This window comes from Cibotium barometz, chromosome 21, assembly GCF_041138505.1.
Source record: "Cibotium barometz isolate CiBa-2024 chromosome 21, ASM4113850v1, whole genome shotgun sequence".
Taxonomy (NCBI): Eukaryota; Viridiplantae; Streptophyta; class Polypodiopsida; order Cyatheales; family Cibotiaceae; genus Cibotium; species Cibotium barometz.
The window spans coordinates 6,464,479-6,490,425 of NC_141066.1; the positions used below are offsets into that span (position 1 = coordinate 6,464,479).

Sequence of the window (25,947 nt, forward strand, 5' to 3'; positions counted from 1 at the left end):
TTGAAAGGTTGTATGATCAGATATTTGAGGGTCAACGGCATGAGCACTATACTCTCAGAGATGGGTTTTTATTAATGCATGGCAGACGGTGTGTTACCAGGCCATTGCGCCTCAAGGTTATGATTGAAAGTCATGCTCCACCGTATGCAGGTCATAGAGGTATTGACGCCACGGTAAAAGCAGTGGAGACTTTCTTTTATTGGCCAACCTTGAGAAGAGATGTTGATGCCTTTGTTAGGCAATGCATCGTATGTCAGAAGGTAAAGTTTGACCGTCAAAAGACACCAGAGTTACTACAGCCTTTACCTATTCCAGATAGACCTTGAGAGAGCATTGCCATGGATTTTATATTTGATCTTCCACGGACACAAACGAGCAATGATGGCATTTGGACTATCTTATGCAGGTTCAGTAAGCAGGCTCATTTCATTCTCGTGCATAAGACGATCAAAGTGGATCATATGGTGAAGTTGTTCATGGCAAACATCTTCAAGTATCATGGCTTGCCTACGTCTATCATTAGTGACCGTGATCCACGGATGCCGAGTTTGTTCTGGAGAGGGTTGTTTGACAACATGGGTACAACTCTCAAGTTTTCATCATCATTTCATCCACAAATAGATGGTCAATCGGAATAGGCTAACTCTACAGTGTTAGATCTTCTTAAGTGTTATGTGTCAGAGCACAAGCAACAATGGGAAAAGTATCTTCCTTTGGTGGAGTTTGCATATAACAACACTGTTCATACCTCGACGGGCAAGGCGCCTTTTGAGATTGTGGAAGGAGGGAAGAAGGTACCACCCATTTTGCATACAAAGGATAAGATCTTTGAGGCTGATCAGTATGTGGAAAACATGGATGAAGCTTATCGGAGAGTTAAGTTGGCACTCCAGAAAACTCAGCAGAAGAAAAAGAAAGCGGCAGACCGTCACAGACGTGCCTTAGAGTTTGCATTGGGTGATTGGGTTCTTTTGTGCTTTGAAAAGGCTAGACTCAAGAAGATGAAGGGTAAAGAGCGCTTATTCCCTAAGTTGAGCATGTGTTATTATGGGCCTTTTCAGGTATTGGAAAAGATTGGTGAGGTGGCCTATCGTTTGAAGCTACCAGATCATTGAAGGATTCACAATGCTTTTCACGTGAGTCTCCTTAGACCTTTCCGTGGGGATGTGCCTGAGGATGTATTAGATGAGGCTCAGCCGGAGGTTGAGGAACTTGAGGAGGTTCTTATTCCAGAGCAGATACTGGCACATAAGAAAAGAAAGGTACGAGGTACAGTTTCCCGTCACTATCTTGTGAAGTTTAAGAACTATTCACCAATGGATGCGAAGTGGATGGAGGAAGGTGACTTAATAGATTCACCTCAGGTTTTGCAGCTTTATCTCGATGCCTTTGAGTTAGAGCCAACTCTTGTTATGGCTCATTCAGGTTCAGCAGAGCATGGGTCTGGAGCATTACTTGATGCTCAAGCGAGGGTAGCACCTCCACTCCCTTGATACAGACAGGCTCAGATGACATCTAGAGGTTGCTTGGTGTAGTTTTTGTCTCACTCGAAGGTACTGATGGCTGACAGTACATCTGTTTACGGGACTGCTATGATATATGTGCACTAGTCACATTAGATATTGTGGTTGTGTATGGTTCACAGTGGTATACAACTTGGACTACTACTACGCCATTGGTTTGCAGTGAATGATGTTACATGTGCATGGCTTAGAGAGATTCATGGTTGGTTAGTACGAAAGGTACGATACGGTACGGTAAGATAAAATATGCTACTAATTGGTACCTTAAAATTTTTTGAGGTACGGTACGATATTAGTACGTTTTAAAAAAAAATACTTCCTAAACTTAAAAATTGTAGACAAGAAGTTACAAAATAGTAGAACCATGAACATAATGTCATCATGCCATTAGAGTACAAAATTGCTACAAAAGGATAGGCCAAAAACTCATGGCATGGGCGACCGCCAACATGCGTACATACATGATACTACATACTACAATACATCATCGATGGGCTAGAAGGAGATAGATGCCCAATGCCTAGAGAGCTATAACATATCAAAAGTCTACATCATCACTAACATCTGCATGATCATCAACATGATCACTACTAGAGTGTCCATCAAGAGAGTTCTCTGAAGAGGACTCTTCGAAGGTGGACGAGACACTCTGGGAATCATTCTCGCTAAGTAGGTTGCCATCATCATCAAACAAGGGCTCTCTAGGCAGTGGGGTATCATCATGAGGGGGCAATGGAATATCATCATGAAGGCAGGGATTGGAGCTCAAGGATCCCCGCCTCACATATATGCGAAGGCCACCCTTTGCCGATGCCGAAGGCGGAGGCCTATGAACTCCAACTGCTCGGCCCCGTCCATGCTGACTCCTGGTGCTGGCACAAGCTCACTATAGAGCTCCATGAAGATTGCCTCCTCCTCCTTATCAGGTTGTTGATTGACACTTGCAAAGTTTTCACTCGTCAACGTGAAAGTGTCAACATTGACCTATACATTAAGGCACAAAAGTTAGAGTCTGTACAGTGTACACAAAACTTAAAAGTTATGAGTCATGACAAGTTAGAGTCTAGACTTGCATTACAGGATGCTCTCATATAAGCAAAGCCCCTTGTGAAAGAATTGAAGCCTCAAAAGAGATCTTACCCTGAGGCAAATCCTAAAGATCAAGCCTACAAGAAACCCCAACAGAATTTCCCCTACTACAACAGAGGGCGACAAAGCAACTCTTTTGTCCCCCGCTCATATGCTGCTTCTTCTAGAGAAGGCCCTCTGTGTTTTGAGTGCAATGAGCCGGGACACTTTAGGGTCAACTGTCCCAAGATGGCAACATCATTTCCCCAAGGTGGCAGAGGAAATCAAGACCGTGGAACCCCTATCCCCACCAAGGTGCAAGAGGCGGTGGGCGTGGCAGAGGCCGCGGAGGAGCAATTGCTAGGACCGCGCTCCAACTGTCGTGTGCTCAGTCGATTGCATATCCTCGTGTGTACGAGAGAATAGAAACTCCAGTTCCTCTCACATGCACCCGTAGAACAATCCTGGGCTAGGACCCTTAAGGCTATGGGTTGGAGATGCTCTAGTCCATACCCAAAATTGTCCCACCAAAAAAGGGGCTTCACAAGTGACTCCCTCCTCCAGCAAGTGGGAGACGAAAAGGAAGTTTAACCTCTCTGATCAACATAGCAGCCCAACTCCTCTAGAAAGGCATTGTGCTCATCAACTGGCACAGCTCGAAGCATATATGCATCCCGATCTTGTCGAAGCTCCCTGTCGGTGCAAACTACTGGAGACTTGCAGGCTGGATGTACCAATGCTGCAAACCCGTGGATTGGTTTGTGCATCCACCTCCATCTCTTCTGTACAATCTCCATGATTTGTGCTTGCTCGTCAAATGTAATGTCTGTGCAAACCTCCAACTCCACAAGGACAGCTCTAAAGAAGTGGACAAGAAGGCCCATGGTGGACCCCTCGCAATCTGTCATCCGCAAGAGCCTATAGAATGGAGTCGTAGCAATGACAATTGCTCGGACTCTAGTCCAAAATCTCTCCTCTAGGCAAAAGCGTTGCATGGCTTTGGCCTCTTCAGTGACGTGCTCATCCCATTCGTTCCACATGGTGGAAACAACTGTCTAGCGAAGGGCGGGCCTCACATCGTATAGACGCTCCAAAACCAGCCACATGTAGGAAAAGCGGGTGGCCGATGGCTTCTTCAAGTCAAGACTGCTATGCTCACGAAACATAGCAAGCACCTTCACCTTTAGCATGAAGAAGTTGACAATAGATGTAGCTTGTTGCACAATCCTCCTTCACCCACCCGAGCTTCGCCACATCCTCTATGAGTAAGTCAATGCAATGACTCACACATGGAGTCCACACAATGGTGGGGAATTCCTCCTCAAGCAAGCGGCCCATGCGTCGACAATTTGATGCATTCTCGGTGATGACTTGCACCACGTTTTGAGCCCCAACCTACATGGTAGATAAATCATATGAGTTGAGGGCTTTGCACAAATGACAAAATCAGCCACACTTAAGTAAGATAATGCTTACCTCTATGATCGCTTGCCTAATATGGCGGTAGATGAAACTCCCGGTAGTCTTTCTCCCCCTTCTCCCGGTGTCAACCGCACGCAAGAAGTATGTGCCAAGCGGGCAAGACACAAGGATGTTCATAATGCCACGCTTCCTTTGATCACTCCATCCATCTGTGAGAATAGAACATCCATACTTCGTCCATGCGGCTCAAATCAGGTCAAGGTCTCGATCAATTCTCTCCTTCTCTTCATCAATCTTCCTCGTGCGCATAGCCGTGTAAGAGACCCCCGTCCACCCCTCACATGGGCCCACATTCGCAATCGCCGTCACCATCTTCTTCCATTGCTCCTTTTGGAGTACATTGAAGGCAAGATTGCATTCAATAATGGTGCGAGCAATCTCTATCTCCGCCAAGCGTTGCCGCTCCTTAAGGAATGCAACCGAACCTCTCACACTACCCGTGACTTGGTGGAGAGAGGGTTGCACCCCTTCACGCTCCACCACCCTTTGCCTTTTGCCCGGTGCGGAGGCGGACCGTGCATCCGTGGAAGTGGCAGTGGAGGATACACCAATGAAAGAGCCGGTGGCCGCTTCATCATGTGCCGATGGTGGTGCTGGTGGTGGTGCCGATGCGTGTGTTGATGATGCTCCTCTACTTGAATTTGAGCCACCGCTCATCTTCCACGAAATGTCATCGGCAATGCTTTGCGGAATCTCCTTGCATGGGGCAACTTGTCCCCCAATCTTTGAAAGGTGCTGGAGAAGCCTTGTTGTTCCACTGGTGTATGACTTGCCGCAATATCGGCATGTCCAATGATGGGAGTTGGACTTCCTGGTGTCCTTCTCCACATTGAGGCAGTGTCCTTCTCCACATTGAGGCAATGCAAATCAAAAGCCTCATGCTTCTCCCGAGGCATGATGGATAAGAGAAGGGCTAAAGCGTGGAGTAGAGGAGAGAGCGTAGAGAAGATGACGTATGGGAAGAGCTTGGAGGAAGAGAACTTGGAGTAGAGGCTCAAGTGGGATGGAAGGAGCTTGGAGGAGGGTGGAGGAGGGTGGAGGAGAGCCTTGGAGTAGAGGCTTGGAGTAGATGGAGGGTGGTGGAGGAGAGGCTTGGAGTAGATGGAGGAGAGGCTTGGTCCTTGAGGCTTTTATAGAAGGACTCAGGAGAGATGAAAGGAAAACAACCAAAAAAATGGGCAGGAAATGGCCAAAAAAAAACGGGCAGAAAACGGCTACTTCCAACGGGCAACAGGCAAAATTCGTACCTGATCATACGGATCCGTATGGATCCGTACGGTACGATTCGTACTTACGGCCAGATCCGTACGACATACGAAACTAAGCATGGAGAGATTGGGATGCTGATCTTGCCATATTGTATATTTCACTACTTGGATATTTTGCTGTATCACCACAATGCAATCGAGGACGCTTGCCATTTTTCAAGAGGGGGGTATGTCATGACCCTGTGAAAATGGAACAGCACAAGTGTGGGCATGGTGGTTACTGAGCAAAAATATTGAATGATTCACATTTGGGATGCCGGGACAGAGATAATGATGTGTGGACATCCCCAGGTGTGAAGGGGGGAACAAGAACATTAATGTTTTAATGTTTCATTCATGAGTTGCCCCTAGGCCTTAGTGGCCCCTAGGGAACTTTAATATTTATTAAAGTTGGGGCCCTAGGACAATTTTGGAGAGAGGCCACTCCACTTTTGGAGTAACACGCCTCTCTCATCTCTCTCTCTAGCTTTTTGGGAGTCGTGCAAGTTTGCAAGCGTGGAGAAGAGGAGAAGGGTGGTCAACTGGTTTTTGTTGCTGTGTGTGAGAAGACCTAGCTATTTTAACAGGCCGTACAGAGCTGTACGACAGCAAGTACAGCTGTACGTGCAAGTACAGGGTACAGCTATTGTTTATTCAGGCGGCGCTGGCTGGGACTGAAGGCGGGTACAGACCGTGCTGCAGGTACTGGCGGCGGCTGTTGCAGGCGCAGTACAGTCGGGTACAGCAGGCAGAGACTGTACGGACAGCAAGTACAGTCCGTACTTTTGACTGCAGTACAACTATAAGTACAGGGTTTCTGCGCACAAGAGTACAGGCGAGGCTGAATTCAGGCTGCGCACAAGCTTGTACAGGTGAAGGAATCTGCAGGTACAGTTGTACGGACAGGTACAATGATGATCTACTGACCTGTACGGACAGGTACAGCCGGTTCCAGATCTGTTCAGTTCTGAGCAGTAACAGGCAGTGTATCTCCAGTTGCTGGCAAAGCTTTTCCAGAGCTTGGTTGGTGAAACAGTCAAGTGGTTGCAGGGAGGAAAAGTACAGACAGTCTCTGGCATGTACAGACTGGTACGATTGGCCTCACGAGTGCAGAACCACGTGCTTATTTGGTAAGCTCTGAACTTGTTCATCTATCTTTCTTTCCATTGGCTTATGTCTGCTGCAAAGTTGTGCTATCTGGCCCCTTGTGAGAGGAGGGGTATGGCAGATTGAAAGGGTGGAAACAAAGATTGGACAATGGATGTATATTTATGCTGAATTGTGGAACCACGTACTTGGGATATGCCAGATATGTGCTCAAGGCTGCCCTGCTGAATGGTCTTGGCTGATCAGAGGGAAACACAGAGTGTTGCTTTTGTGGGACACAGATCTGTGTGTGACTCCTCTGTGCTAAGAGGTATTGTGGGCTGCCAGATTGGACATACAGGTGTAATCCCCTGGCTGGTTTTGTTGTACTCAACTTTACATCTTTTTGAATTTGAATAAAGAAATACTGAAAGGGGCGCCAAGCTTTGGGGCCAACTGGTGTCGTTTTCATTTCAGATTTGGGGCACTCTAGCTCCAATCAAATTTGTTTTTATATCTGGACTACAAGTGGAAGGGTGACTGCTAGTCTACCGCACTTTGGTTTCTACCAGAGGCCAGTTTCAGTACCAAAGCCACTTTCCAAGTGAGGTGCCTCCCTATCCCTAGTGACAGGATGGGCGGTATCTTACAGGTGGTATCAAAGCCTTGGTTTATGGGAGTAGACCCTTAAACTTATAGTTTTGAATTAACGAGTACGGCCTGGTACTAGCATCGGTGACAACATTGGTATCTTCGACCATTTGGTAGTCAAACCAATTGTTGATCAAAAGACATGGGAAAAATACTTCTTAGACCATTACCAGTGACTAGAATGGAATTCTTACTATCCCCGTCTACGCATTAATGGAAGTAGGATTAGGAACCTAGATGCTGAAATATACATGCTCTAAGTTTTTAGAAAAAAATAGTATTTTGAAATACTTTATATTTTTTGGAGTCCTCGTAATGGATGAGACCTTAGAGGCATTTTTTTTTTTTAAGAAAAAAAACCAACCCAGGACTAATTTTCACGTGACATTGTTAGGGGTCTATAACAATAACCTTGGCATGAATTGGTTAGAAGCAAATAATGCTAACCTCAATTGTGAGACTAGAAAAGTCTCACGAAGTAGTACGTACCCTCAAGGAGAATTGGTAGACCCAAGTTACAGTTATTAAAAAAACAAGCAAATGGCGAAAGGACCTTAGGAAAAATCAAAGGATATTCATAGTTAAACTTATCGAAATAAATGTTGATATTAAGAAGAGGGACTTAGACTGACAACAAGAGTTTGAGAATCTCTTCATAGAAGAGCTTACTCAGATGCCATCCACATGGGGAAATTGACCATGAGATAGAGAAAAATCAATGGCTAACAGGCATATAAAATGTCAGTGCCTGAGTGCATGAGTGCATAGAACTCAAAGAATAAATATGAAAATGTTGAAGCAAGGATTCACCACCTAGGAAATTCTGATCCTATTTCAGAAGAAGAATGATGGAACCATATTGTTATGTATTGACTAAAGGGTCTTAATCAACTAACAGTGAAGAACAAGTATTCTATTTCTAGGATTGATGAACTTCTAGACTGACTTCACAAAGCTAAAGTCTCCTCAAAGACTAACCTGCAAGAAAGCAATTGGTACAAAGTGGGTTTACAAGCTTAAGCGTAAGTGTTGATCGCTACGAAGCCAAGCTTGTTGTTTCAAAGGGTTATGCTCAGCACAAGGGCCTTAGAATATGATGAAACCTTTACTCCCACTTCTCGTATGACCACCATTAGAATTTAGGAGTATTGAGACATGCTGCCTCGAGCCTTGGTTTCATCACTTAAGGGGCTTTCTGTTGGTTTTCAATCTACACAGGTGATTAGCGCGAGGAAGTTTCTGTATCTCAGCCTCATGGTTTTGTTCAGAGGGGTCAAGAAGCCAAAGTGTGATGACAAGAAGAAGCTAGTCAAGTTATTAGTAAATCAGAGTAAAGAAGAGTGATATTCCAAAGACGACATTCAATTCCAGGTAGGGATTGTCATGCCAATTGTGTTGACTAATACCCCAACAACTTTCAATAGACTCATGTAAGATATATTTAGGAAGAAGCCAGACAATCATGCCTTGATGTTCTTTGATGATATTCTGATCTACTCTAAGGATGGGAAAGAGCACAAAACCTAAGTTAGAGAAGTTCTAGAAATCCTAAAGGAGTACCAAAAAGAATGGAGTCTCTCACAATAAGGGAGACCAGTAGCTTACACTTCAAGGAAACTCAAGGATTATGAGAGAAACTATGCTACTCATGACCTAGAACTTTGGCTATAATTCATGCCCTTAAGCTATGGCGACACTATCTACTAGGTGAACAGTTCATGCTTACTACAGATCTTAAAGTGGATTTTTACTAGCCAGATCTCAACATGAGGCAAAGGTGCTAGATAGAGGTATTATCAAAATTTGATTTTGAAGTCAAATACAAGAAGGGCAAAGGTAATGTAGCTATAGATACATTGAGTAGGAAGTCCTTTGCGGTTGTAATCTCTATGCCAGGTAACCCTTTGCTTATGGAAGTGAAAAACGAAATAGCCTTAGATGAGTATTTGAGCATATTTTAAACTCATAGCCCAAACAACTCACTTTGAGAAAGAGAGGAGGATAATAAAAAATTATACTCTTAGTGATGCATGCTTATCAACTAAGGATGTACGTACGAAACATTGATGAGTTAAAAGATCAAATCACGAAGCTCACGATGCACCATCAGCCAAACCTCCAAGATATGTGATGATGCTAAATGTTCTACAAAGGAGTCTCTTTTAAGCGTGATTGAAGGAGGATGTACTCACGTATGTCACACAATGCTTAGCTTGTAAGAGGAACAAGACTGAATGAGTAAAGATAACAAGCAAACTGATGTTGAGAAAAATGTTATGCCATCCCATAGGACTTCAAAAATAGAGAAATGACTCTCAGAAATAGAGCCATTAAGGAACATCTAGTTCAATAGAATGACTTCGCAGTAAAAGATGCTACTTGGGAAGATGAGTATAATATATATACCGTCATAAGGCCAGATAAATCTAAACTTATGAAAAATTTTAAAAGAAATAAGAGAATCACCAAAAACCCCCAAAAAAAAATTAAATAAAAATTTTAATTTTAAAAAAAGCTTAATAGAGACACTCGAGAAAAAATAATAATAATAATAGTAATAATAGACAAATACATAACTAAATCACACACGACCACATACACACAACCAAATTCTTTATTGAACCACAAAAGAAATTCTAACAATTTAATGACTAATTAGCAAAAACAAACTTTAAATGACTAATTCACTAAAACAAAAGAAGTAAAGACAAGAATACAAAAAGTGCGAACTTTACCTCAAAGATTTGTCCAATCATGAAGTATAAGATCATCAACTTCATCATGCATAGCATGGAATAGGTGCTACGACATCCCTACTGACCTCACCAGCATCCCGAGTAGATGCAGGTTACATATAAAAAAATTTGTCCCAACCAAGAGGACACAATTTTTATACAAAGACCAACGAGCTGAGTTTCTATCACTTCTCCAGAGGTGAAGAGCAAACTCAGCCATGATGAAGGCTAGCACTTACAACTAGACTAAGTTGATTCTACGTTGTATCAAGATTTTTTCCTACCTATCGTCGAGATGAGGACATCAATATTTTTTTAAGAGGGATAGGATGTAAAATCCCATATTTTCTCATGCGTGAGAACCTTTCCTTAATATATATTTATTTCTTTATTTAAAAAATATAAAAAAATTTGAGGAGAAGCGATCAACTGCTGACGACCACCCTCCCCTCCTCATCGTTTTCTCCCTTGCAAGGTTGCTACGTAGACTTGCCGTATCTTCTCCTCCACCGGCCACCCCACATGTAGTTGTGTAGTTGTTTACCTTGTCTTTTCCTCCACTAACCTGCTCACAATGACCCATCGGCCACGTCCTCTCGTCGTCGTCTTCCTCTTGCGCAAGACGGTGTTGACTCCTTCTCCCCCTCTCACACGTTCACTCCAACCCCCCTCTTGCTCCTATAAAGTAACCCCTCCCATCGCATGTCAACACAAAGGGGACACCCCTCTCTCTTGCTCCCACGTAACCTCCTCGCAAACTCACCCTCGCAGCAGCAGCGCTTTGTGAACACTCCCTCGTAGGCAGCACTGTCTCACTCTTCCTCTAGGACCTTGTTGAACCCCTCTCTCTCTCTCTCTCGCTCCCATGTAACCTCCCTCTCCAGCTCACCTAAGTAGGGAGTCCATACGGACTATGCCAGTAGTGCCATACTGCTAGGTTACGCCCACGTACATCTAATGAGTACTCCTTCGCAGTTCTCTCAAGCCCTCTTTAGGCTCTCTCACGCTCACCCCCTCTGTCTACGACTTCCCTCATCCCCTCGCCCAACCACCCCCTCATGTGTTCTCTGCCTTTCTCCAACTCTCGCAATGTCTCTTTCCCCTTCTGGTGATCCTCTCTCCATGCTAGGAACATTGCCATAGGAGCTCTGTTGAGCCAATAAGGCCAACCAGTGGCTTTTGAGAGTAAGAAACTCAGTAGTTCACAGTGCAAGTGGCTCACACATGAGCTTGAATTATATGCAGTTATACATACACTCAAGGTGTGGAGGCATTACTTGTATGGAGCTAAGTTGTGGAGGCATTACTTGTATGGAGCTAAGTTTAAGATATACACTAATCATGATACACTGAAGTATTTTTGTAACTAGCCGGATTTAAGAGACCATCAGGCACTATGGGCCGAATTGATGCAAGAGTTTCACATGGAAATCTTGTATAGACCAAGAAAGGACAATGTTGTTGCCAATGCATTGTCTCGTATAATGTATCACATGAGTTTCAGTATAGTTGAGAATGAGATCATTCATTCAATACAAGAAGCTCAAAAGACGAATCTGTATGTTCAATCATTATGAAATAAGGCTAGCTAAGTAGATGATGAATCAACCCTGTCTAATTTATTGTCTGGTAAACGTAAATTTACCATTGAGAATGGAATTCTCAAGACACATGGCAAGGTATGCGTTCCAGTCTCAGATAATTTGAGGGTATTAGTGACACGAGAATGTCACAATAGTTCATGTGCTGAAGCCCAGCAATTAAGAAAACAATTGAGCTCATTAAACATTTCTACTGGAGCCCACAGTGAAAGAAACATGTTAATCATTGCCAATGTGTTTAGATTACATGGCTTGCTAAAATCCATTGTGTTGAATAGAGATCCACGGTTTATAGGTAACTTTTGACAACATGTTTTTAGTAAACTCAACACACAACTTTGCACGAGTAGTGGTAGTCATCCACAAACAAATGGTGAAGACAAGAGAATCAACCAAATCTTGGAGGATATGTTGAGAGCGTCAAAGAACGACAGAGCGATTAGAAAAAGTAATTAACTTTACTGGAGTTTGCGTATGATTCATGCAAGCATTTCTCTACTAACTTTTCTCTCTTTGAATTCAATTATGGGTATAATCCATTCATGCCGAGTACAATTGGATTAGCTCAGAAGACACCCAGTGCAGCTGAATTCGTGTCTCAAATAAAATTAAACTTAGCTAGAGCTCGAGGTTATATCCATCAGGCTACGGATAGAGCGGCTAAGAATGCTAATCCCAAGAGGATAGCTCGTCCTTTTAAAGAGGGGGAGAAAGCGTTTCTACTTGTTTCTCGGATAACTGAGACACTTCGTGTGTCGTGTCCACCTAGCCTTTCATGTGAGTCGATTGAAGCTTTAACGACGGTGATAATTACGCTTCGAGAGTTCCTTGTAAAATGGAAAGGACATCCCTTGAGAGATGCAACTTGAGAAATGGAGTTTCAATTTCGTAAGCGTTATCCTCAGCTTATCATCTAGGATGATGATTCCGAAAAAGAGGAAGGAATGTTACGATCCTTACACATGGCAAAATGTGAGATTTACACGTGGCAACATGTGGGACGCGTACACACAGATACACGGCATTTACACGCCGGTAATGCATGGGACACGGAGACATTGCATGGGAAAACCAATGGCAGCATACTATTGCACATCATCGCTGCTTATAATAATAAGTGTGAAGTTTAAACGGGTTACGTTCGTAGGTGACGGTTGTAGAACAAAGACCTAGTGAGGAGTAGCATGGGGATACAAGTGGGGACATAGGAGCATGTGAGTATGGTGTGTGGCCAAAACAGTACACATTGCATGCCCGGGGTCACTGGTATATATAATGGTTCGGTGGTTAAACATACTATGCCAAGCTATGTTTGTTTTTGTTATTCTTGAGTTCATATTCTTCTCTCTCACGTTTTTTACATGAGACTTGATTCAGAGATCTAGGTTGCCTTGCATGGAGGCCTGACAGTCATGGTCAACTTCAAAAGATGAATAAGTCGGGGAGTCTAGCAAACAGCCACATGAGCAAGTATGAAATATCCCACATGAGCTGTGACATGCACTCTGCATTGTAGTGCATGGTGACAAGATTGCTCATAATCAGGGCAACACTGTACAACAGTAGTACCCTTAAGGATTTGATATTTGTCGTACGCCGTGACCCCATTGTAATCCTCAGTCCAAGATATGTCAGGCACGAGCTACGTAGGTCATTCCTTAGCCTTAGACAGTCAGTCAGTCAGTCAAAGTCCCTTAACCCACTTTAAGAGAATCATTCTTGCATACAGAAGTCAGTAGTAGCCTTAGGATTTGCATCAGAACATGTTTGCATTTTGCATATCATTCATTCCACATGCATATAGACCATCTAGATCATTGCAGAACACTCAGAATATCATCCAGTATTTTTCCCACATTTTATAGCATTTATCTGGCATTGTTAACCATATTATTATCAACATTATCCATTTTATGCAAGACATGATGCAGCAGGCCAGCTTTCAGCCAGCCAACCAGCAGCATGTGCATATAAATAGCAATCATTGCATCATTCCATAATCATTCATCATCCTAGCACTCAAGCATTTCATCCTTTAGCACAAGGAGCATCCACGATTGAGCATTCAGCATATCTTCATCAAAACTCAGCACAGTGCCTTGCGTTTTCAGCATTCACGTAGTTTTCAACATTCACTCATATCATCATTTGCTACAGCCCTTCCAGTGAAGGTAAAACGCATTCATACATTCATTTTCAGCATACATTCACACCCCAGAACAGTCCCAATCAGCCCCTTCTCTCAGCCTCAGATTTGCAGCCTTCCTACATTCCATTGGAAGAGTGCATAGGCTTGAGATTGGTCATCATTGGTGCTCCTACAGCCCGTTTACAATTCGGCCAACTCTTGGTTTTTCAAAGGTCTTGCATTTGGCTTATCTATAGTCCAAAGTCATTCTTCATTCATTCTCTTCAATAGGAGGGGGGCCTTTAGTGGGTAATTTGGGACCCAATAAGGTGTACAGATCTCTCTCTCTCTCTCTCTTTCTCTCTCTCTCATCTCTTAAAGTTTGAAGTGATAAAGTGGATTGCTAAAGACTCGCGAAACTCCGGCTAAAGAAGGCAATGTGAGACTTTGTGTGACAAGATCCTTCATTACACATAATTCCGCTCCATGTTACATTGGTATCAGATTCATCTTGTGTACACACACTGCATCCTAGCGTGAGAGCATCCTTGGATGGTCAAACATCGCTCCGGCACGACCACCAACTTCAGTAACATGTCTACATAGGAGAGTACACATTAGCACGACGATGTCTCCCCCGAAGGAGACCTTGCTCTTCCACCTACTACAGATACCATAGCTCTACTCCGAGCACAGAACCAGCTTCTTAGGGAGTCTCCAACTCTTGGAGACAAGAGCAACAAAACCCACTCCTCCAGTTACCCCCGACTTCGTCACCCTCTTCTTTCATATGAAACAACAAAGACGAGAGGATGAAGCCAGACGACAGGAAGAAAAAGCAGAGAAACGGGACTATGAGGAAGCCCAACGCAAGATTGACGAAGACCGACGTCAGGCTGAACTCGCCGCTCGGGAGCACCAATGAGAGCTCGATCAAGAGTACACGTTACTCAAATACCAGAGGGAAAAGGAGACCATATATCTAAAGTATCAGCACCTCTCTTCAGTTTCCCCACCCATAGGTGCCACCAGCCAGAATCTACCATCATCCGAACTCAACTGAACTTTAGTAAGCATGATGGTAAGTGTGATCATTTAGCTATTAATCAATTTATTCATCAATTTGATGCTCATTTTCCTTTAGCTAGGATCACAGATTCTCAGAATAAGAGTCCACGTAACGACCTTACGGGTGAGACAGTCACTTGGTGGTAGAATTGGTCTAGTCTTCATACAGACCCGACCATAGGTGTCACAGCTTTTTGCTGGATACCTTTGTCCATGACATTAAGACCAATTTTCTCCCTCCCCAGTATTTGACCAACCTGGCAGATGAGTTTTATGGACTCAGCCACAACAGGTCACGTGTGCTTCAGTTTTCCGGAAACGTTATAACTTTAGCACAATAGTTAGGGTTATCTAAGCATGCCAAGATGGATCAATTCATTCAAGGATTAGATTCTAACATCCAGTTCACAGTTCGTAACTTTGAACCCAACACATATAACCGGGCTTTGACTCTGGCACAAAATGAAGAAATGAAGATGAATGGAGGAAAGCCTAAGCAGCCGCAGTCTAGTACCAAACCCCAGCAGCAGCAATATGCTTCGCAGCCGGGAAAAGATAATGCATCTTCTAAAGATGCTAAGAAGGACGGCGATTCTAGCTCTAGTTTAGGGGGTAAGAAGAATAAGGAATCCAAGCCTAAGAAAACCCTGAGGAAAAGGCTAAAGCAAGCATCACTGGAGGCTATTTTCCTCCAAATGAGCAAAGGAAGTACCAAACAGAGAACATATGTTTTTCCTATCATACCATTAGGCATGGTAAGAAGGATGGCCAAAAACGACAAATGGAGCAAGCCTCCAAAACACCTCCTTCCACAATTGCCACCACATCTCCTGCTCCTCCAACCCCACCTACTACCACAAATGCACTTCAGCTTTTACCTTCTATGCATCCTATGCCATCCGTGGTATTTGATGCTAAGCAGGAGAGAGAGAGCGAGGCTGCACAGAAAAGCCTCACCCGAGCTTATGGCTCTGCCAAGGGCCACCAATTTGTAGTCCTATTTGACATGGGCAGTTCTGAGGACGCCATCTCTCCCTAGTTGGCTACCAAAATGAGCTTTACATTAGTGCCATATCATTTGGATGTGGACGGGTTCACACTTGGTCTCTGCACCCATATATCTCAAAAAGCACAACAGTTTGTCTTTGTAGTTCAAAAGGCCTCATTCCGACGAGATTTCATTGTCTTGCCTCTTTTGGGGTGTGAAATGATCTTAGGAATCCAGTGGTTTTGTAAGAATGAGCCTATTCCCGATTGGGGACATGACCCTTTTACTATTTGTAAAGGTTTTCCTAAGCCCGTCATGATTCGTGGGGATAGAAGTGTTCTTGGCATTCCATTCATTTCTCATCTCCAAGCCCAACGAGCTATCTGCAAGGGAGTGGAAGGAGCATTGCTTTATGTTTGTGCTCAGACAATCTCTACCTCATCGGTAGCAGTTATCTCATCTTCATCTCTAGACCCACAGTTAGCAAACCTCTTGTCTACACATCAAGACATTATACTCAGAGAGAATCTCTCGCCCAGTCTCCCCCCATTCTGTGCTGAGGACCATCATATCGATTTGGTCCCTAGATCAAAACCTCCTAGCAAGTTCCCCTATCGTCTTTCGAAGACTTTAGAGAGCGAGCTAGAAAAGCAATTATCTAAGCTCCTCCGAGCCGGATTCGTTCGGCCATCTTCCTCCCCATTTGTTGCACCCATTCTATTTGTCCAAAAGAAGAGCAACTCTGCGCGCCTTTGTGTAGACTACCAGGCATTAAACAAACTCACCATTAAGAATAAGTTTCCTATGCCAAGGATTGAGTACATTTTGGAGCATTTAGACGGTGCAAAATTTTTCACTAAGATCGACCTCAAGAGTGGTTGCCATCAAGTCTGCATTTTTGAAGCTGACATTCCAAAAATAGCTTTTCGGACAAAGCATGGTTACTACGAGTTCGTAGTCATGTCCTTTGGGCTTACCAGTGCACCTGCAAACTTCAATAAAATGATGTCCAAGATTTTCGCAGTTGTCATTGGTAAGTGTATTTTCATATTTCTTGATGGCATACTTATATTCTTAGCCACTGCAGAGCAGCATAAGAAAGATGTGGAGAAAGTCTTGCAACTTTTGTGAGATAATGGGCTCTACATAAACGCCAAAAAGCCTATCTTCGACGCTCCACAGGCTCAATACTTGGGCTATATCGTCAGTTCCGTTGGGATTCAATTGGACCCCTCAAAGGTTCAAGAGATCTTGGATTGGAATATCCCTCAGACCGCCCAAGAGATCCTTTCTTTCGTACGTCTTTGCCAAGCCGATAGCACTCATGTTTACCAATTTTCCAACCTTGCAGCACCTCTCACCGACTTGCTCACAGTTACGGGCAAGGCGCTTGATGCATTCCGTGCACTCCAAAAAGCAGCCTCAAAAGCGCTTGTTCTGAAGTTAGCATCTTGGTATGAACCTTTCGAGGTCATTACCGATGCCAATATTGTAAACATAGGTGCAGTTCTTCAGCAAGACAATAGACCCGTGGTCTACTACAGTAGAAAGTTGAATGTCGCCAAAAAGAATTATTCAGTTTATGACAAAGAGCTTTTGGGTGCGATCACAACATTCAAACATTGGAAGCCTCTCTTTTATGGATAGGCTTCCACAATCAAAACAGACCACCAAGCACTTAAGTGGCTTCAAACCATGCCAAGTGCCCAGTCGAGTGATCGGCAAGCCAGATGAAGTGAGATCTTCCAACAATTTAAAGGAATGATCGAGTATATCGCTGGCAAGCGTAACCCAGACACAGATGCTCTTAGTCGAAAGACCAGCATCCAGACCATGCATAACTCTACCATTCTCGAAATCATTGGGAAAGACTTAGATAGCATGAGAGATCAGTATGTCAATTCCCCTGAGTTTGGTACTCAATACATTTTGGCCTTCACCTCTGAGCCTGGCCATTACTCAGTGCAGAACGGTTGGTTGTTCTACAAGAACCGCCTCTGTGTCATTCAGGAAAAGCGGACAGCTCTTCTTCATGATGTCCATGACTCCTTAGTTGGAGAACATAGAGGTATCGACAATACCCTCAAGAAATTGGAACGGTCCTTTTATTCGCCAAAAATGAGATGTGATGTTTATTTACGTGTTCAAGCCTATAAGATTTGTCAAAAAATTAAGATTCCACATACGAAAAAGGCTTGGGTGACTTCAACCTTTGCCTATCCCCGACAGACCTTTCATCAACATTTCTATGGACTTTGTAGAGCCTCTACCGGCATCCACCGGATCTTGTAACACTCAATGTTTTACCATTGTGGATCGCTTCGGTAAGTTCTGGATGCTCATCCCATGCAAGCATACAGCCATAGCTGAGGACATAGCCCACCTTTTTGTACCCCATTTGTGGTTTGCCTAGCACCATTCACAGGGGTTCCAAGTTTACCTCTTTTGGAAGCCATTACTCGAGAACTTTGAAACCAAATTATAGTTGTCTAGTGCATTCCATCCACAAATAGACAACCAGACAAAAATCTATAACCAATTGGCCTTTGATGTTCTCAAGTCATACTGTCATGACCAACAGTCCAAATGGGAATATTATCTTCCATTGGTCCAAGCCATCTTGAACGATACTCATTCATCCAATGTCGGACGGACTCCGTAGTATGAGGTAGTCTTTGGTCGCCGTTTCTTTTTTTTTCCGAGAAAAGATCCTTCCATTAGTTATATAAAAACGCCCGTAGGGCTCCAAAAGATCCTCTCCTGCTCACAAGAAAAACAGAGCAGTGAACAAAGCAAGGCAGCCCGGGAGACTCTCCCTAGGTGCTGAAAAGTACAAGCATCAGTATAAAGAACTGAGGGGCTAAATCATACAATAGGAGGGGGGAAAAGCCAAACCGGTGGCCTGTAATGCCAACAGGGGGACCCCGCGTGTAGGGTATAGAAGGGGCCGCTGCGCCAGGTGGTGTGAAAGGCCTGGCGCCGCAAGACCGCCTTATCCGAGTCGCCCCGGATGCAGTCATACTGTCCTCTCAGGGTGTGGATCAACTCCTGCCAAATCCCCCGTACGGTCTCTGCCGGTGGCTCCAGTCTCCCCTCAAAGGCCCTGAAACACCGGGCCCTCTAGGTGAACCAGATGGTGAGGCTGCTAAGAAGCTCCCATTGTAGATCCCTCTCCTGTGACCAGCTGGCGGACGAAAAATCCGGTTAGGAAAAAGGCGAGGCTGGCCCCTAATGAATCTGATGGCCTGACTTGTCCTGCTCCGTCTCATAGCCCATAGCAGGTCCTGACGAAGTCGACCAAGCAGCGGCACCCTACGTATACATACCCTCTGGAGAGAGGGGGGCCAGAATACGCAGCATCCGCAGCCAAATCTGCTGCGCCTGAGGGCAATCCCATAGGCAATGTCTCTGTGTCTCCATAGGGTGGCCGCATCGGACGCAAGCCGCCGGAAGACCGCTGTAGACAAGCCAGGTGCCAACTGTTGAGCCCCTGTGGGGCGACCAGCCACTGGAAAGTCGAGATTCTACGGGCCTGTCGACTAGCCCAGAGCCGGGCCCAAAAATCCTCCAGGAACTCCTGTCAGAGTCCCTGTAGCCGCCAGTGCCCGCTGCAGCTGGAGAGACCATCCTCCTCGCCGTCAAAATATGCCGCCCCAGCCGAACAGTATACTGGAAAAAGTGATCTCTGTGGCCTCAAGGGATGCATAAGGATCATGCCACTCGTACTCCCCAGGGTCCCACTGTAGCCGGGCCAAGGGGCGCGCTGCATATGCCCATATGTGCCAATCTGGGAGCACATCTGCAGGGTCTGGGTCAATATGCCACTTCCGAGAAGCGACGGCCACTACCCGAATCCTCTGAAAGGTGCACTCTGCAACCAAAGGCGACTCCACCTCCACTCTCTAAAGTCTGCTCTCATCCTGAATCTCATAGTACAGGCATCTGCCATCCACAGTGCAAGCTCTGACAGCAATCAGGATCTCCAACTGTGTAAAGGCTCCCATCCATCGTGGGGCCACAAGCTTGAGAGGCGTATACCACTCCTCTGTGAGTGCCTCCTGAATGTCATCCCTCATAATCAACCCCCCTCTGAAGTGACTCAGCCTCTCCACCTGGATCTCCTCTGGGAGACTGCAAAAGGCCTGCAAGTCTCCAAAGCTACGTGCTGGGCCTGCCGCCAAAGGTCCCCAGGCTAGACGAGGCCGAGAACCCAGCATATGACCCTGCTCTGTGTGAACCGCTGGGCTCCAGATGAGCGGTTGTCTGGCCCGCTCCTCAACACAACAAGGAGGTCTCTGAGAGAGCCCCGGTCTCAGCAGCTCGCAAGCTCTCAGGATGCTCAAAGCAAATCTGTCCTCCCAACCTCTACTGAGGCCTGTCCTCCTCATCTCTATGAAGATCCACTGAATCTCTGGTGCCCAAGTGCCCCCTGCTGGGGGAGCCCGAGCCTGCAGCCGCTGCAAAAGAAGCTCTTTCCAAGGCTCAGCGCCTGGAAGCAGTCCCCGAACAATAAGCTTCCCCAATAAGGCTCTGCTCTGATCGACTGGATCTATAATGCCCAAGCCTCCCTGGGCCAGCGGAAGTGTTATAACTGCCCAAGCAACCTTTGCCCGAGCTGACTGACCGTCCCGCCCGGACCTCCTGATCAGCCTCTGCACCTAGCTCATGCAAGAGCTCGAGAAGATCCAGCAAGACGTAATGTACCACATGGTCGCTAAAAGCACCTGATTTGCCACCACCACCCTCCCAGCCAAGGATAGCCAAGCTGTACTCCAATACAAAAGTTTCTTCCGAATGCTCAAAAGAAGCGGGGCAATCTGCTGCTCAGGTGACAAATCTAGTCCAATCTGGCATCCCAAATATCGCCTTGCTGTGCCAGGAGGAATCCATCTAAAACCGGGGTCTGGGCTCCATGCCGGAGTGGGAGCGCTACTGATCCAAAAGGCCACTGTCTTGCGCCAATTGATCAATGCTCCCGAAGCTGCACTAAAAACCTGGAGTGACTGCTCTGCCCGAAGAAGATTGGCCTCCTGGCCATGCAAAAAAAAGCCCGTGTCGTCAGCAAACTCAACATCGAGCAGGTCCTCCCCCCGGACTGGGAGCTGGAGTCCCCTCAAACCAAACTCCTCTGCCGTCAAATACATGCTCATAGCCTCAGCAAAGAAGAGAAATAGAAACAGGGCGAGAGGACACCCCTGACGGACTCTCACAACTCGGCCCCCATCCTCCTGCAATCAACACCTGGCTACGAGCTGTGGAATACAGAGCCGCCACCCCTCTAATCCAACCTAGCTCAAAGCCCAAGCGAAGCATAGTGCCCTCTAGGAAACCCCAATCAACTCTATCGTATGCCTTCTCAAAATCGAGAAGCATCACGACCAAGTCCTCACCAAGAAATCTAGCTCGGGCCGTTGCCTCCCAGAAGGTGAAAATGTTGTCAAGGATATTACGCTCCTTGACGAATCCTGTCTGGGTAGCATGAATCAACTCCCCCGGGAAGGGCTAGATCCTCAAACTCAAGGCCTTTGCTAAGACTTTGTAGACAGTATTGAGGATCGTAATAGGTCTCCATTGCCGAATATCATCTGATACTCCCTCCCCCTTGGGGATAAGAAAGATCAAGTCCTCTGAAAAGCTCTGTGGCATCACCCCAGTGTCCAAAACATACTGAAAGCCCCTGCGGAGGCCTGGTCCCAAAAGGTCCCAATAGCGCATTAAAAAGGCAGGCGTCAATCCGTCCTCCCCTGGGCAACTATGGCGCGGCAGGACCCTCAAGGCCTCAGCAAGCTCAACCTCTGAGAGAGCCTCACCCAGAACTGTACGCATACAATCTGTGACCCTCTCTGCACATGGGGCCACACAGTCTGTCTGCAAGCATCCCGACCCTCAATGGCTGGCTCCACTGAAAGCAGGTCTCTATAGAACCCAGTGGGTGGCAATGTCTCTGATCCCCCCGGGCTCAGTAGCTACCGATCCGTCCGGCCTCCCAAGCTGACGGACTCCTGCTCGAGCATGGCGGGGTCGAGTGATCTCAAAAAACTCCCCAGTGACTCTATCACCAAGCTGCGTCCACTGAGAGGCCTGGCGACGATAATAAAACTCATGTCTCTGCTCCTCTGCCTCTCTAACCTCCTGGCGTGCCTGGCTCAGCTGGGACACCACCCACTCACATGCACGCTGCTGCTCCTGAAGGCGCTGAAGCGAAGCAAGGCTGCATCTCAATCGATGCTCCCGCTCGCGAGTCTCTCTCAGCCGTGTCAAAGCTGCAGAGTACAGAAAAGAGCTAAGCTCGGTTAGTCCCTGGGCACACTGGCCTGCTGCATCCTGGTCAGAGCACTGACTATCATGCCAGATCCTCTCAATGTCCTCAGCGAGACTAGAATCTGTAAGTACCCTCTCTGGGATCCTCAACTGCAGGCTGGGCTCCCGTGTCCACTCCTCAAATGTCAAAATAACTCGCGCATGGTCTGAAAATGAGGTGCCAGCGAGAATGCCAACGGAGCCCCCTCGCTCCCCTAACCAATCGCCCACATAAAAGCGATCAATCCATGATAGATTAGTCCCTCCCTGCCGGTGATCCGACCGAGAGAAACTCAGACTGTCCTGAGAGCGGGAGAAGGCCCCATGTTGCCATGCATCAGTGATCCCCAGTGACATGAAAAATCGCTCCCAAGCTGCAAGCTCCGTGCCGTGCACTGTAACATGACTGCCTCCCACCCTATCGGCCGAGTCCTCAAGCATGTTGAAGTCTCCCCCGACACACCAATGTGCGGCCTCTGGCAATGCATCCGTAACCTGGGTCCAGAACTCTGCTCTGGCACTAGCATGGTTGGGCGCGTAGACGTTGAGCACACCCAAGAGCTCATCATGTATCCTCAGAATGACGTACTGTGCTCTACCAGGCACAATGATCCCTCGATCCACAATGGCCTGCTGCCATACATCTGCAATGACCATGCATACTCCTCCCTGTCCACCCAAAGGGCCAAACCCTGTAGACCAAAAGGTGTCCCATCTACCAGGCATCACCAAACCATACCTCCGGATCCTGCTCTCACCCAAGTGGTGCTCCTGCATCATCAAAATATCAATACTGCCACCAACCAGACATCTCTGCAGCTCCTGCCTCAAGCAACCACGATAGCGTATATAATGTGCTCCACCAAGGCCCTGTACATTCCATGAGATGATCCTCATGGATGACATGCTGAGGTGGATGCTGTCTCAGCCATACGGCGGGCCTTCGCAAGCGGCTTGGATGGAGAATAGTCCCCATCCGAGCGGCTACAAATCTGCCCACCCGGTGTGCTGCAAGAATCACGGATCAGGCGCCAGTGGCTGTGTCCCATGGCGACTGCCTCCCGCTCAGACAAAGCAACCTCGTGTATGCATACATATCCAGGGTCGCGTGCTAAGTCTGCCACTATGCGAACAACCAAATGACAAATCCCTGAGGCATCCACACTCCCGGGGTCCACGAAAAAATGAGCCAACTCCCATAGTCGGCCTATCACATCTGTTACCTCCAGATCGCTCACATGGTGGGAAAACTCAACTGCCTGAGTCTTCAAAGTGCTAAGAGCGAGCTCCAGAGTCCACTCCCGGTCGCATGGGCCACAGAGAGGGAACGAGAAGGCCACCGCTGACTCAAGTGCCTCCTCCCCGCAGGCTGGTGGTATCACTACATGAACTCGCATGAGTGCTGGCTCATGGGGGCCCTCTGCTCCAAAAAGCTGTGTGAAGGAGTAATCAAAAGCCTCCGAGCGCTGTCTAGTGCCGAGGCGATTCAACCGACTGCGGATAGATGATATCCGTGAAGCCCGAATCGGCATGGTAAGTCTCCTCTGCGGGGCTCGATCAAGGTCGGCGCTCAGAGCCCTCCGGACTGCAGGTGAACGCCAGGGGACTACCAGGGCCTCCCGGGGAGTGAGGCGGGCGGGGGGGGAGGAGGGGGGGGCGATGGGGATGGAGAAGGAGCCGCTACCGAAACCGGAGCGGGGGCGGGAGGCGGCGAAGGTGGAAGCGAAGCCGTAGGGGGGGCGGGGGTGGGGGGGGGGGTGAAGGAGGGGGTGCTGGCATCTCCTGGTCCTCAGTCGTCGCAGGGGTCTCCTCCTGGAGGGGAGCAAAGTTGTTCCTCACAGGAACCTAGTGATGCTGAGACTGTGGCTGCTGCTAAATCGGTCTCTAGGCGTGCTGCTGTGGCTGTCTCCCTTGACGGCGCCCCTGTCCAGGCTGCCACTCCGAGGTCTCGGTGGCCTGAGCAGGTGTCCCGGAGGCTGCCTGCCGAGCCGCATCTGTGGGCGTGCCATCAGGGGCCTGCTGCTGCGGTGAGGGTCGGGGTCTCCTGCGAGGACAAGCCTTGGCCAGGTGGCCGACCTCCCTGCAAATAAAGCACTGGTTCGGGAGCCCCGAGAACTCCACTCTCTGATCAATCCATCCCCCCCCCTATCCTAGGTAGCTGAATGACCTTCGGAAGGGAGGAGATGTCAGGGACCAACACTCTGACCAACGGTAGCCCGGCTGCTCTGGCCACCACTGAAGCTGCTGTGGGGCCAGTCTCTAGCACCGAACCCACCAATGCTCCTAGCCTAGAAAGGAGCGGCAGGTACTCGCGGCGGAGTCCAGGGAAGCAAACTGTAACATGGAAAAGGCGCTCTCCCTGCTCGGCCGCTGCTGGGTCAAAGCCATGCTGCCAAGGTCTGAAGAATGCCCGAGCACCCCTGATGTCTAGGGACTCATGGCTAGGACCTTGGCCGCGCTCTGGTGAAGCCCATGATCCTGAAGAAGATCCCATAGTCGCAACAATCGGTGTTGTGGATCACATACGTGGTGTCAAAGGTCCCACAAGTCATGCATTTCAAGGTGTTCGATGAAGACCATGTGAATTGCTTCATGACAGAAATGTAGCCCATGTAGCAAAGAAGAACGCAGCCAAACGCAGCTCATGCAGGAAAGGAAAACGCAGCCATATGTGATCTTATGGTGGCTATGAATGGAGGCAGTAGACACTTGATGGACAGCAAGAGTGGGCAGCCAATAGGGTATAGAAAAAAACACAGAATCAGTGTGGATAGAAAACGCAGCCCTGATCATTATGATGGCCACGACGGCAACATCAAAAAGCAGACACCTAGAAATTCAACGACCCTTTAAAAAAAATGCAAAAACCCTAACAACGAAGAAGCTCCAAAAAAAAAACCCCCTCAAAATGCAGAAACCCTTAAAACACAGAAAAGTAGATAAGCATGATGGCATGGAGAAAAGGGTTAGCCAGGCATGAGCATGGTGGGATGGAAAAGATACAACACATTGATTTGTGTAGTGAGCCTGAAGATTTGTAAGCCTAACAAATCGGTTGCAAAATATCAGAGCTTCTTAAAGGTGTCAGAAAGATTTAAAAGAGCAATGCTAAGGTAATGTATCAAAGTTAAGAAAAAGCAATGCTAAGGAAATGTAACAAAGTTACGATTTTTGCAAACACTTGAATTTCATTTGAATCGCACAAGAGAGGGTGCTTATGCTATAGATGTTTAAACATTGCCACAAGCAATACAAATTAAATGCATGCAAAATTTAAAGATTCTATAAAACAAGGGTTCCTTAAGGTTCCTCAATTTTCTTCAGACTAGTTTCAAGATAGAAGCAAACACTTTCCACAAAAAAAAAAAAACAGATGAACACATTTTTTGATAACTCCACAAGCTAACAAAACCAGCGAACATGCACACACGCACATACATATATATAAAGGTGCTGGGGTTCAAACTCACATGCCTCTGCTGGGAAGCAGGGGTACGAGAGCCACTTGGGCAACTATTAACTCCTGTTGCAATGCAGCCACCCTAAATGTTTTGATAATGCAACAATAATGCATCACATACCGTTTGTAATCTTCATGCTCCTTGTGCAGCTTAAAATCAAACTCCAAATTCTTGGCAGCCAAATCATTGATATCTTTTGTCCGTTCCTCAAGGAGAGACTGGAAACATAATTAGAGACAATGAAAAGGAGAGCTTGTTACATCACAAGAAAGCATATAATCTTTAAACATTGAATACTATTAGTGAGTAAAGGAACTGAAGACAAGTCCTGCAGTCCTTGCCTGTGGTAATCAAACCATGCTCCCCAGAAAGGGGCCGTGAATTTGAATAAAAATATGGTATATATCCCACAACATTACAAAAAAAATGCATTCTTAAATTCACCTCAAAATGGAATAAACGGTCTTTCAATGATTCGACCTCTGCATCAACATCACGAAGCTGCAACAGAGAGACCCACAAGAAAAAAACATTTAAAGTAGACACTCATAACAAAGAAATACACATATGCTTGGCGTAAACTAACATGACAGTGTTCCCATTAGAAGT

General features: G+C 46.5%; 2 protein-coding genes across 2 annotated transcripts in view; both read right to left on the bottom strand.

Moving 5' to 3' along the window:
* LOC147626781 (zinc finger CCCH domain-containing protein 13-like) overlaps nt 1-25,947 on the bottom strand; it is a 95,119-nt gene that overhangs the window by 20,609 nt on the left and 48,563 nt on the right. The window contains exons 5-6 of the mRNA XM_086815337.1: nt 25,783-25,839; nt 25,459-25,556 (exon numbers count right to left, since the gene is read on the bottom strand). Coding sequence (XP_086671463.1) covers nt 25,459-25,556; nt 25,783-25,839 — 155 coding nt within the window. The remainder of the gene's footprint in view (nt 1-25,458; nt 25,557-25,782; nt 25,840-25,947) is intronic.
* On the bottom strand, nt 17,266-23,465 carry LOC147626782 (uncharacterized). The gene is made up of 2 exons (XM_086816056.1): nt 22,177-23,465; nt 17,266-17,354 (listed from the first exon to the last, which is right to left on the bottom strand). Exons 1-2 carry the CDS (start codon nt 22,781-22,783, stop codon nt 17,266-17,268), a joined length of 696 nt encoding a protein of 231 aa, XP_086672182.1. The 5' UTR covers nt 22,784-23,465.